The sequence below is a fragment of the Mytilus galloprovincialis genome, chromosome 5 (assembly GCF_965363235.1).
Source record: "Mytilus galloprovincialis chromosome 5, xbMytGall1.hap1.1, whole genome shotgun sequence".
In the NCBI taxonomy this organism is placed as follows: domain Eukaryota; kingdom Metazoa; phylum Mollusca; class Bivalvia; order Mytilida; family Mytilidae; genus Mytilus; species Mytilus galloprovincialis.
The window spans coordinates 18,061,147-18,075,152 of NC_134842.1; the positions used below are offsets into that span (position 1 = coordinate 18,061,147).

At 31.8% G+C, this 14,006-nt stretch overlaps 1 protein-coding gene and 1 long non-coding RNA gene across 2 annotated transcripts; one reads left to right on the plus strand and one right to left on the minus strand.

The window, feature by feature from the left end:
- Window positions 1–6,633: 6,633 nt before the first annotated feature.
- Window positions 6,634–8,632, plus strand: LOC143077016 (uncharacterized; the record flags this gene model as incomplete). Its single annotated transcript, XM_076252905.1, has 2 exons — window positions 6,634–6,841; window positions 8,132–8,632. Coding segments are annotated over 2 exons (669 nt in total), but the record flags the coding sequence as incomplete, so codon positions are not given.
- Window positions 8,633–9,411: 779 nt separating this feature from the next.
- Window positions 9,412–13,707, minus strand: LOC143075305 (uncharacterized). The gene is made up of 2 exons (XR_012978285.1): window positions 13,589–13,707; window positions 9,412–10,195 (listed from the first exon to the last, which is right to left on the minus strand). It is a non-coding gene; the product is annotated as an uncharacterized LOC143075305 (long non-coding RNA).
- Between the last annotated feature and the right edge of the window lie 299 nt (window positions 13,708–14,006).

Below are 14,006 nucleotides of genomic sequence, written 5' to 3' on the forward strand. Positions count from 1 at the left end.
TGATTTTGACTTACATTCTCGCTTACATTATCTAATATGTATATGAAATTCCTTAGGCAAAATCTACTTTGGTATACATTTTTTGACTTTTTCTAATGAATACAACAGTAAAGCATTATGGACGAAACACGTAAAAGAATAGGAAATCAAAATGTCAATAAACACCACCACAAAACGTAAACAATAACAATAGTAATGAAAATCAAAACAACATAAACCAGATGCTCCGCAGGGCGTAGCTTTATACGACCGCAGAGGTTGAACCCTGAACGGTTGGGGCAAGTAGGGACACAACATTCAAGCTGGATTCAGCTCTAAATTTGGATTGTGATTAAATAGTTGACACAGCATAGGTTTCTGACACAGAATGAATGTGGTCTAATGAACTTAAAAAAAAAATTTTGCCTTTGAGCAATTCACTATGCTGTTGAATATTAATCCTCTCAAAAAAATGTTTGAAGAAATTTTCTTTTTATTTATGAAATCTGAAATGAAAAAAATTGACCCCCCAATTTTTTTTTCACATCCCCCTTTCCCTCATTTCAAAACTGATCTCAATTCAAATTTCTAACGAAGTTTGCAACAATAACTACTCATTTCAATACATCATAAAATATTAAAATGTAAAAAAAGTGCTTGTTATTACTGAATGGTAAAGATTGTTTTAATCTATCAGTTGGTAGTAAAAGTGAATATACATTGTATATTGTATAAAACAATGATTTAAGTTGATTCAACTACTATTCTGGACAAAGAAAGATAACTCCAATTGAAATCCAATTGGAATTTCTTGCTATTGCACAATATTGTGCAATTAGATATTTCTTGCTATTGTGCAATACTGTGCAATTGAAAATATTTGCTATTGCACAATACTGTGCAATTGAAGATTTCTTGCTATTGCACAATACTGTGCAATTGAAGATTTCTTGCTATTGCTGAATACTGTGCAATTGAAAATTTCTTGCTATTGCACAATACTTAATATAATAAGTTTGGATCCTGATTTGGACCAACTTGAAAACTGGGCCCATAATCAAAAATCTAAGTACATGTTTAGATTCAGCATATCAAAGAGGCCCAAGAATTCAATTTTTGTTAAAATCAAACTTAGTTTAATTTTGGACCCTTTGGACCTTAATGTAGACCAATTTGAAAACGGGACCAAAAATTAAGAATCTACATACACAGTTAGATTCGGCATATCAAAGAACCCCAATTATTCAATTTTTAATGAAATCAAACAAAGTTTAATTTTGGACCCTTTGGGCCCTTTATTCCTAAACTGTTGGGACCAAAACTCCTAAAATCAATACCAACCTTCCTTTTATGGTCATAAACCTTGTGTCTAAATTTCATAGATTTCTATTTACTTATACTAAAGTTATTGTGCAAAAACCAAGAATAATGCTTATTTGGGCCCTTTTTTGGCCCCTAATTCCTAAACTGTTAGAACCAAAACTCCCAAAATCAATCCCAACCTTTCTTTTGTGGTCATAAACCTTGTGTCAACATTTCATAGATTTCTATTAACTTAAACTAAAGTTATAGTGCGAAAACCAAGAAAATGCTTATTTGGGCCCTTTTTGGCCCCTAATTCCTTAAATGTTGGGACCAAAACTCCCAAAATCAATCCCAACCTTCCTTTTGTGGTCATAAACCTTGTGTTAAAATTTCATAGATTTCTATTCACTTTTACTAAAGTTAGAGTGCGAAAACTAAAAGTATTCGGACGACGACGACGACGACGACGACGCAGACGACGACGCCAACGTGATAGCAATATACGACGAAAACATTTTCAAATTTTGCGGTCGTATAAAAATACATACATGGTATATACTGTTAGCATATATATTAACAGATCTGCAATACTGTGCCTGTAGAGTTCTCACTAAAAATGATAGACAGCGTGTAATCTGCAAATAGTAAAAAGGCAAAAATACCCAATTATAAGAAAATGCCAAAGGGAAAGTCATATTTCGAATAGCACAGTCAAAGCTAAAAGATACCAAGTATTAATGGCTAACAACTGCCATATTGCTGACATAGCACAGGCATTTCTTTATGTAAAAAGATGGTGGATTAAACCTGGTTTTATAGTTAGCTTAACCTCTCACTTGTATGACAATCAAATAGAAATTCCTTATATTGACAACAATACATGACCAAAACAAACAGATATAGCCTTTTATAGCTGACTATGCGGTATGGGCTTTGCTCATTGTTGAAGGCCGTACGGTGACCTATAGTTGTTAATGTCTGTGTCATTTTAGTCTTTTGTGGATAGTTGTCTCATTGGCAATCAAACCGCATCTTCTTTTTTTAGATATAATAGATGCAATTGTCAAAAATTTGGATACAGCATTCAAAATTCTTAATGCAATACAATACTTATTTTAATGCGCATTATCAGTATTCCCCTTTTTCGAAGTGCAAAATAAATGCGAAAGATATCAAAGAGACATTTAAACTCGTAAGTGGAAACTAAAATGACAACGACAAGGCTTAAAAAGAAAACATTTAAGAGACAAACAACGTTGTACAAATCAAAACATAAAAAACTGCTGAGCAATATGAAAACCACCAAAAACTGGAGTGATCTCATGTGCTCCGGAGGGGGTAGTAGATCCTGCTCCTCATGTGGCATTTTTCGTTGAACTCTAATGTTTGATCGGGTTGCTTTTGCTCAATCCTAAGTTTTTAGTACACTGTTTGTTTTTCTTCTCTTTCGTGTTGTTCGTTTTGTCTTTTCTTTGTCAACGTATTTTTGAATTAACCATTTCATGTTCTCCCCCCCCCCCCCCAAAAAAAAAAAACAACGTTTCACTTTCATTGTACTGTTATAACAAAACAACATGCGAAATTAAAAGTATTTATTCTTTATTGTGTTTTTCATGAAATAGAATAAAACATGATATGCTTTGATTTAATATTTATTTGATTTGTATTTGATTTGATGTGTATTGACAAAATACATATTTATAGTTTAGATATAGTGTACAGTTGTTGCCCCTTAATGCCAAAAGATTTTAGTTTTTCGTCTGCTTCCACATAATCATTTGCTTCCACACTAAACCCGTCTTTGAACCAAGTCTTCATTTTGTCAAAATTAACGGGAATTTCCCATTCCGTAGCATCGTCAATAACAGTGAGATTCACGCATTTATTTCCCATAAGCGATTTGATGATTGCAACATACTTTTCCTGGTCAGTGGCGTTGATGGCATTTAGAGCACCGCTATCCCAAATTGCTCCAAATTCACTTTCAATAGCTGAGTTAAACAGATAAAAATCGCAGCAATATAGCCGTATTCTTCCATCATCACTTTTATATAATTTCCCTTTAACCGCCGGAACTTCTACTATACTGTATCCTATTTTGTTCTCTTCAAAAAATTCTTTCAATGCCTCCTCACCACATTCAATTCCGACAACTTCGTGTCCTTTATCCCAAAGCCATTTCATTTCCACAGCTTTTCCACAGAGAGGAACGAACGTTTTAACTTTTTCACGATTGTTTAACAGTTTGTCAACGTGTTTAGTAAACATGTTGCAAAGTACGGAAATGTGAAAATCTGTTTTGCCATCTTTCCATAATTTCGCCCACTCGTCTACTGTCACAGTGCAATCTCCCTCTTCCATTATTAACTATAAAAAAGAATTAAAAAAATAAATTATATTAAAAAGAAAACAAGTTGGAGAAAAAAATGATAAAACAGTACTGCATTAAAAAATAAGCCTTAGTTGACATTTTTTTTCGTGTTATCTCCTCATTTCCATCTAAAATATACAGCATATAATAATAAATCTTTAGAATTAAGAAGGGAATTTTTCCATTATTGGTCATATGCACTTCTATGTTATATGTAAAAAGTAAACGCTTCAAGATCAACTATTCAGATCACCGAATTGTCAAAATAAATGAACAGATTTTATAACAAACTAAATGAAGAACAAATGGGCACTCCCCAACTATCCATATGTGTTTTCTTCATTTGCAATCCGTTTGTGTCTAATATTATGACTAATAAATATAGACGCACACGTATATAGGTATAACTATTTCGTTAATCAACATCCAAATACATTGTACATTTCGTAACGGTTTAGAAAAATGCTTAAGATGTGAAAACGACTTTTGAGTAATATTTAGATATAACCATATTTTGTTTTTATTTATTGCTTTCAAACATTTCCCGCATTTCAAACTTAGAAGTGCTATATTTTAGGTCATTACCCTTTACATATGTCAAATGATACTTCAACTCGATGTTCAATAGACCATACTATTTCTTCTGTATACATAGAATATAATTTTATGAACATAGCTGACATTTATAATTTTATGAACATAGCTGACATTTATAATTTTATGAACATAGCTGACATTTATAATTTTATGAACATAGCTGACATTTATAATTTTATGAACATAGCTGACATTTATAATTTTATGAACATAGCTGACATGTAAATTTTAGAATACAATTACAGATCCATGAGATCATGACCAGCAAACGTTTAAACAATGTTTTTTTTAAATGCATTACAACATACAAATAAATTTGGTTTAAGATAATCAATTATCATCAAGATATTTTGATTTAAGGCATCACCGTTTGCGTCTTTGTTTATTGCTTTTGGCATATATCAGCTCTGCATTTTTCACAATCAATTTGTCATCCCCAGGTATACAGTAGTACATTTTGTAGACTGTTCAGTAAACTGAAGTTGTTTACGAAAGTTGTCTCATTAGGAATAGCAATCCTACAATATCTCCTTATCTACTTATTTTTAGACTCAACATAAATTTGCTTAAATAAAAATAAATCCTACCTTTTAATAATTTGTTTAATAACCCACCAATTTTGCCTGAGAATTTTGCGCGTTTATATACCTGGATTCTACACCGCTTGTCGATCTATATAAAGAGGCAACCAAAGGGTGTTTTGTAATATTATTACTATAAACATTTTCTAAAAATAGAATATTATGATGCATTGGTATATTAAACGTTCTATTTCTTGAGGCAACCAAAGGTTTATCTTGTTTGCTTATTTTATTGATTGTTATTGACGAACACAATAAAGCCTATCTTTTGATAGATATTGTCATTAAAATAATATTCAAGTTACTGTTTAATCTATGTATACGTTCAACAAAATAAAAGTTTATTATACAACGCATGATCAAACGGAGATAACAGGGAAAAAACACCAAAGGGAATCGAAATGACAATCTGAAAAATAAAGAAACAAAATCGAGCACTTAGCGAAAAAACAAAACCAACAGAAGCATAGAAATAAAAACAAAAACAAAAATTATACTGTACAGTAAAAAAAAATCTTTCTCATTTACTCATAGTGTCTAGTGTAAAGTTTATATATTTTTTAATTTACCTTTTATTTTTATACACTTTTTATTAATGAAAAGAAAATGATAGATTGAATCTGTTTAATATTAATTTAACACTTTTCATTAAAAAGTTTTTTTTTGTTTCATAGAAATACTCACGAATATTATTGAAAATACAACGAATAAGATTGGTAAGATTAAAATGCTTGAGTCACTGGAACAAGTCGCTTTTTCAATCTTTGTTATATGTATGATGATTGTTAGACATTTTCATTAGATATATCATATATAGTTAAGGTTCAACTCTTACATAACATAACAGATGTTGTAATAAAAGTATCAACCATCTTTCATGGTGTTAGCTTCATATAATTTGAGCTTCAATCGGATTGTTTGGATTACTGGATCTGTAAATATGAATAAGAGGAGATTTTGGTCCAACGACATGAAAACGCAACCAAGATACATAAAATATAAAACAAAAAAAAACATATTTACCGTCTTTAAAGATAGACAGGTGTATATTTCATATGCCATATCTTAAATCCCGCATTGTGAAGGAAAGTTGTAATACAATTTAACAGAAATCTGCAATCGACTATATGTTTCCAATTGACAAAAACGCATTTAGATATAAAAAAAAAACCACAGATTCCTGACAGACACATAACCGTAAGTTGGGTTACATCAGATATTTTGAATATCACTTAACCCTCAACCTTATTACGTTGATCAGTGGATGTAGAACAGGTTCTCAGAGTAAGACCTGCGCTTAACTGTAAAAAAAGTAACAAGCAATCGATAATATAGATATCAGAAAAACGAATAAAAGAAGTCAAAAATATAAGTACTATTTAGAATCAACGAATTCTGACATTCATTTAAATGTTGTAAAAAAAAGGGGTACGAAAGATTCCAGAGAGACAGTCGAACTCATAGATCGAAAATAAATTGACAACGCCACGTCTAAAACGAAAAAGAAAACTTTGTGAGCTAGACGCCTGCTTTGTTTACAAAGACTCACCAGTAACATTCGAAACAAAACTACGAAGTTGAAAAAAGCTAAATTATGTTATCTATTACCGGAGAAGAGAATTCTTAGAATTTCGAACAAAATCAATAAGATACAATTGTTTTCATGCACTAATCTCCATTTTGATAGTTATTCCTGGAAATGTCCGTATTTTTGTGTTATATACATTGCGTGATAACAAATCATTAAAAACAGATCAAATGACAGGTCTATATAATGCACAGATGTGAATATGAAAAATATCCCAGCTACTTCTGACTGAGTCAAGTTTGATCCTTGTAACCATGTTGTACCTTGCTGTCGTATCTCTATTTATGGTGATGTATGTTGATAGTGAGGAATGTACAGGGAAAATTACACAGTTACAATCAAGTGAGAGAAAATTGAGAAACGAAATGGTCCATCTACAAAATGTGTTTCTAGAAAGGCTTACCAGAACTGATAAGGAAAGTAAGTACAGGTAAAATAGAATATTTAGAAACATAGAAAGCTAAACAAAACCGAAATGCTTCATTATAAACAAATTATGTAAAATGAACTGAGGATAAATAACAAAAGAACACGTGAATATCGATTATACATTTAGGAAATGGCTACGCTTACATTGATATGAAACAATAATAAAAAGAAAATATTGTTGCATTGAAGACTAATTATAGGAATGTAGAGTTTTAAAGGCACCGATAAATTACGAATGCAACAATTATATTTGTCTACGGTTACATTATGTTATTGTTACAATATAATATTGCACTTCAATGTACGCTAGATTTGTTAACCTTAAACCTTAGAATATATTTTTTTTGTTTAATAATATGTACTAGATAATAGTAGTAAATATTCGTTAGTGTTCCGCTGAACCCAACGTCTCGCCTATTTTGCTGTTGTCTATGTTTGAAATGTGATACCGTGTGGTTGATCAACAACAACGAAGTGTAGGAGCCCTTTGTCTCCCTTTTGCCACAAAAGTCGCAGGCTAAAAAAATGGGGGGAAAATTACAGCGGTATACTACTGTTGCCTTCATTTTGTAAACAAAAGTTCCTCTAGATAGTATCTTTTGATTGTAAGAAGCTTCTGCCCATGTTTGTTAAAATCCAGGATGGTTGATAAATCTTTTTTTTCTGGTTTTTTAAAACTTTTACTGCATACTGACTGTACATAGTATTAACTGGTAAAAAAAAAACCTAAGTCCATTCATAAGAAATATATGGAAAAACAGGAAATACATGTTTACCAATTTTATTTCTTGATACTAGCATTTGATCATAAACTAGCTTCTGTCCAAGTTTGGTACAAATCCAGGATGTTAAAATTATAATACTTTTTGATATTATTTTATAATTACATTTGAAATCATGCATTCAATTATGTATCTGTAATTATAAAATTCGTTAACAATTTTATTTATTAGTTTCGCTGTTAATAAATGTTTTATATAAAATAAATTGCGTTAAAAATTTATAAAATTTCGCACTTCAAGGTATGTTTAGGACTTTCTTACATAATTCAGATGCGTTTATTATAGCTCCGAGACACAACTTAAGAGTGTCTTAAGATAATACTAAGTTAAACCTAAAATTGGTCTTCTCATTTGTCTTAGGACGAATCTAATGATACTTTCGATAAGACCACTCTGGCCAAGACACAAAAAAAAACAACATGTAAATTGCAGTTTTTTTGTTTTACACTATCTAAAATAATGCTCATACAATAGAATAAAAGTATAATATTTGTTTCAGATTTCGAGTGTAGAAATAAGAGAGCGTTTATAGGGTTTTCTGCATATATGTCTCAGGGTTTTGTGAATGGCCATAGTAAATCTTTGTCGTACGGAAAAACACTAATCTTTGACATGACAGAAACCAACACCGCTGGTGTCTACAACACTAATACCGGTATCTTCCAAGCACCATCTAGCGGAATGTATGCATTCACCTGGACAATCTGTGTAGATGGGGGTATAAATGATGATGGTTATGGAGAATTCGGAGTAGAGTTGGTTGTTGATGGACAGATTTGTGGAAAAGTACATGCAGACTCAGAAAAACGCGGTGATGATGCCTGTTCTACTGGATTCATAATTAAATATATCAGAGAAGGTGGCACTGCTCGTTTAAGAAACATTTATACACATCAAGGTCGCCTTCTTAGCAATGAAGGAAAAACACGAACAACATTTTCAGGATGGAAACTCAATTAGGTAATCTTACACCTATCTTAATAAACATCGCAAAATTGTATCTTTTTCTCATTTTTTTAACGACTGTACAAGAAGGTAAATGAATTTAAGTTTTTAAATGAATGTTATAGCTATCTCTTCGAAAGTTTTCCTGACGCCATCATGATAGGTTTGGCCTTTATGGCATATCTGTATCACAGATGACTATCGATATGTTCTGATTGTAGTAACCAAAACATCAACTCCATTACCCCGACCGTGCAAGAGTCTCATGGAAAGTCAATGCCGTTAAAAATCACCCTCATCGTCCAATATATTTTCCTTGATTATTAGTTTATTTTCCGCATGTGGTTTATCACCTAATATCTAACTGTAATGAGTTAACACGATTGGTGTTACTGATTTGGCAGACATCAATAAACCTGCCAGAACATCCAATCTCATCCCCCAATTTCGTTAGGCTTCCTGTCACTCAATTTTTTTTATTCGCGTGTTATGTTTTATTGTTGTTGTTAGCCTTACCGTTTTTTCTTTTCCTTGATTTCATTTGGATCTTAAATGATTTTTCTGACTTCTTGGACTTTGTGATTTTGTTTTTCTCGATATCTTCTCCCACATTTTTTTTCAACATTAACGTTTACATCAAATATTTCGAGCAAATTTAGTTAGTTAATTTACATTCGGTATATATGTGCCTTTCCTAAAACCGAGGTCCCACTAGTCCACGATCGCACTACGATTTGTGAAAAAAATGAAAATTTTGACGATAGTAGTAAGTCTCTGTGTCACATTCCCTATTTCCATTCTCATTTTATTGTTTGTAGGCTTATAGATAAAAAGTTTGAAACTGAATAATGGTTTATTACTGATATAACAAAAAGTGAAATCTAGTCACTTACTTTGTATTATGTTTAACAGATATAAGAACAAAATATGATAAAAATTGAGGTATGTTGTAATTACATTTTTATATTTTAGATATTATGTACAGTTGTTGCCCTTTGATGCCAAACGATTCAAGTTCTTTGTTAGCTTTCACATAATCATTTGCTTCTACACTGAATCCATCTTTGAACCAAGTCTTCATTTTGTCATAATTTACAGGGATTTCCCAATCTGTAAAGTCGTCTATAACAGTGAGGTGCACACATTTATCTCCCATAAGTGATTTGATGATATCTACATACTTTTCCTGGTCAGTGGCGTTGATGGCATTTAGAGCACCACTATCCCAAACTGCCCCAAATTCACTTTCAATGGTTGAGTTAAACAGATAAAAATCACAGCAATATAGCCGCATTCTTCCATCATCACTTTTATATAATTTGCCTTTAAGCTCAGGAATTTGTATTATACTACAACCGATTTTGTTTTCTTCGAAAAATTCTTTAAGTGCTTCCTCACCACATTCTACGCCAACAATTTCATGTCCTTTATCCCAAAGCCATTTCATATCTACAGCTTTTCCACAGAGGGGGACAAAACATTTAACTTGTTTACGACTTTTTAACATTTTGTCAACGTGTTTAGTAAATGCATTGCATAGTTCTGGAATGTGACTCGTTTTGCCCTCTTCCCAAGCCTTTGCCCACATGTCCACTGTCATGTTCTCTTCCATTTTGACCTTCAAAAATAACATTGTGATTACAAAACTGAATACATGTATATTAATCATAATATCTTCTTAGCAATGATAAGAACATACAGATGTCACAGGGTTGTTTTTGTCCACAATGTGAAAAGGAACGTGTTCGTCTTGAACGTTTTTTCGCATGCTTACTCGTCATTAAGAAAATTCAAATAAAAAAGAAATAAGTAAATTCACGCACCTAAACATGTAAAGATGCTATATGACCAATAGGGGACATTTAAATAATATCTTGCTTCTGAATCATATCACACATTCATCAACAGACAAATTAAATATAAAATAGAGGTTGATGATACTACAATGTATAAGAACACCTACACCTACATCTACACCTATAACTCAGAAATCGAGGACTGTGCAATGGCAAAGAATGTAAAAGACGAACAGACCCCCGCATTATTACACAGAAACTTAAGACTTAGCACCATAATCTCGACTACAATCCGGGATTTGAACGCATATGTTCAGGAAGGTTATGCAGCTCCTAGTCTACGAGTGGCAACCAAAATCCGGTAATAGGTATCATGCGATGATGTCACAATAGAAGAAAGAGGACAAAATTGTTGGTTCGATAATTGGAATATGGCCACGTCCTTTGTGGCATAGATATTTCATAATCGGTCAACCATATAGTGATGCCATCCGTACAAATTTTGATCGAATGACCTCAACTTAATCACTTAAGTTTAAGAGCTTCCTCGTAAGGTGCATCCTTTCTCAAGCAAATCATGATAAAGCATGACAAATCTTGAAAATCGTACCACAAACCAGGAAGAATAAGTTGACAATTTAAAGCTGAAATCATCCATTTTATCGTATGTGATACATTTCTCAATCGACCTTTATTGTTAGTTTCTAGTTGTAAGTCCAGATGTTATAAGGCAGACTTATTTTTATATATTGGATCCTTAATTTCAAGTTTGATAAATCATGAGAGTACATCCTTGACTTTTTGATGTTTTAGTTTGAGCGTTTATGATGAAGGTAATTCTAAAATGGTCACCAGACGTGCGTAATGTATAAAACTTCTTTTTGGATTAAATTTAGCACCACTGATAAAAAAAAAAACGTACGATCATTATTTAACATTCGGCACATCTGTTCCGATTAGGGGTAGGATCCCGAAACCTGTGATGTTTTCCGCATGACTGATTTCTGTGCATACGAAACGTTTAATAGGAAAGCCTTCATCGGTTACCTATATATAGAATGAAGGATGAGTTATCAGTTAAAAAAAATGGAAGGTGAACATTCAAAACAAGTAAGTCGAAGTGAACTTGACAAAGCTATGGAAAGACGAAACGAGAAGCAATGTCTGACTTCCATAAAATTCTATAGAAAAAAATTTATAGAAAGAGCAACACTACAAAAAACAACCAGATGCTCCGCAGGGCGCAGCTTTATTCGACCACAGAGGTTGAACCCTGAACGGTTGGGGCAAGTATGGACACAACATTCAAGCTGGATTCAGCTCTAAATTTGGATTGTGATTACATAGTTGACACAGCATAGGTTTCTGACACAGAATGAATGTGGTCTAATGAACTTAAAATATTTTTTTTGCCTTTGAGCAATTCACTATGCTGTTGAATATTAATCCTCTCAAAAAAATGTTTGAAGAAATTTTCTTTTTATTTATGAAATCTGAAATGAGAAAATTTAACCCCCACCCCCATTTGTTTTCACATCCCCCTTTCCCTTTTTCCAAAACTGATCTCAATTCAAATTTCTAATGGAGTTTGCAACAATACCTACTCATTTAAATACTTCATAACATATTAAAATGTAAAATAAAGTGCTTGTTATCACTGAATGGTAAAGATTGTTTTAATTTATCAGTTGGTAGAAAAAGTGAATATACATTGTATATTGTATAAAACAATGATTTAAGTTGATTCAACTAGTATTCTGGACAAAGAAAGATAACTCCAATTGAAATATTAATTATATATCTGTATTGTATAAAACAAAGATTTAAGTTGATTCAACTACTATTCTGAACAAAGAAAGATAACTCCAATTGAAATTGCAATTAAGATATTTCTTGCTATTGCGCAATACTGAATTATTGAAAATATTTGCTATTGCACAATACTGTGCAATTGAAGATTTCTTGCTATTGCGCAATACTGTGCAATTGAAAATTTCTTGCTATTGCACAATACTGTGCAATTGAAGATTTCTTGCTATTGGTGAATACTGTGCAATTGAAAATTTCTTGCTATTGCACAAAACTTAATATAATAATTTTGGATCCAGATTTGAACCAACTTGAAAACAGGGCCCATAATCAAAAATCTAAGTACATGTTTAGATTCAGCATATCAAAAAAGCCCAAGAATTCAATTTTTGTTAAAATCAAACTTAGTTTAATTTTGGACCCTTTGGACTTTAATGTAGACCAATTCGATAACGGGACCAAAAATTAAGAATATACATACACGGTTAGATTTGGCATATCAAAGTACCCCAATTATTCAATTTTTGATGAAATCAAACAAATTTTAATTTTGGACCCTTTGGGTCCCTTATTCCTAAACTGTTGGGACCAAAAAAGTCCCAAAATCAAACCCAACCTTCCCTTAATGGTCATAAACCTTGTGTTTAAATTTCAGAGATTTCTATTTACTTATACTAAAGTTATTGTGCGAAAACCAAGAATAATGCTTATTTGGGCCCTTTTTTGGCCCTTAATTCCTAAACTGTTGGGACCAAAACTCCCAAAATCAATCCCAACCTTCCTTTTGTGGTCATAAACCTTGTGTTAAAATTTCATTGATTTCTATTCACTTTTACTAAAGTTAGAGGGCGAAAACTAAAAGTATTCGGACGACGACGACGACGACGCAAGACGTGATAGCAATATACGACGAAAAATTAAAATTTTTGCGATCGTATAAAAACAGATTAAACAAAAAACCTTACAATTTTACCGGTTTGAATAACGGTCAATACACTAGATTTTAAAACAACCATTAGATAATATTTAGAAATAAAACAATTTTTATGCTGTGTTTTCATTAAGTTTTTTCCTCTCAAATATTTCCCGCGTGTCTAACTTAGCCATTAAAAATTGTAGGACAGTAACCTTTTCGTTTTACGTGACGTGCTGTGTTTGCATATCTAATCACTCTATTTTGAAAATTAATACGGATATTTATACTTCATTTTAACCATTTGTACACACCTTTTTAGAAATAGAATATTTCTTTTATCAATAATACACAAACAGGAACATATTTATATATCTAATATATTAAAACCCCGCGAAGACAATAGTAATTTATGTTTTTGTATTAATAATCGAGAAAAGGAAATTCAATAAAGACTAAACACAGATTATTTTAGATAAAACAAAATGCATACCTTTTACTCAGTTAAGCCGCCAGTAAAACAGTAAAACTTGTCAATACACGGAGTCAAACAATATATATATTAATATATCACTGAATGATCTATATTTAGAGGCAACCAAAGGATCTTTCGTAATAAAATTACTATTATTTGTCTCTATATTATATACTTTGCAACAATTGATATGTATATTATATGTATGAGTGTATATTGGTTTTTTCCAGTTGGTGACAAACATGTTTTTAATTTGTTTATATGTGAATATAGATCATTATTATTAATTAGTTTTAAAATTAGATATTGTGACGTATTGGGATGTATGTGTTCTATATTTTGAGGTTTCTGTAATTGTATTATTTTTATTAATCGGGGCTGAACGTCCAGTTGCATATATATATATTTTGAAATACTGTAGCATCTCGCATTAAAT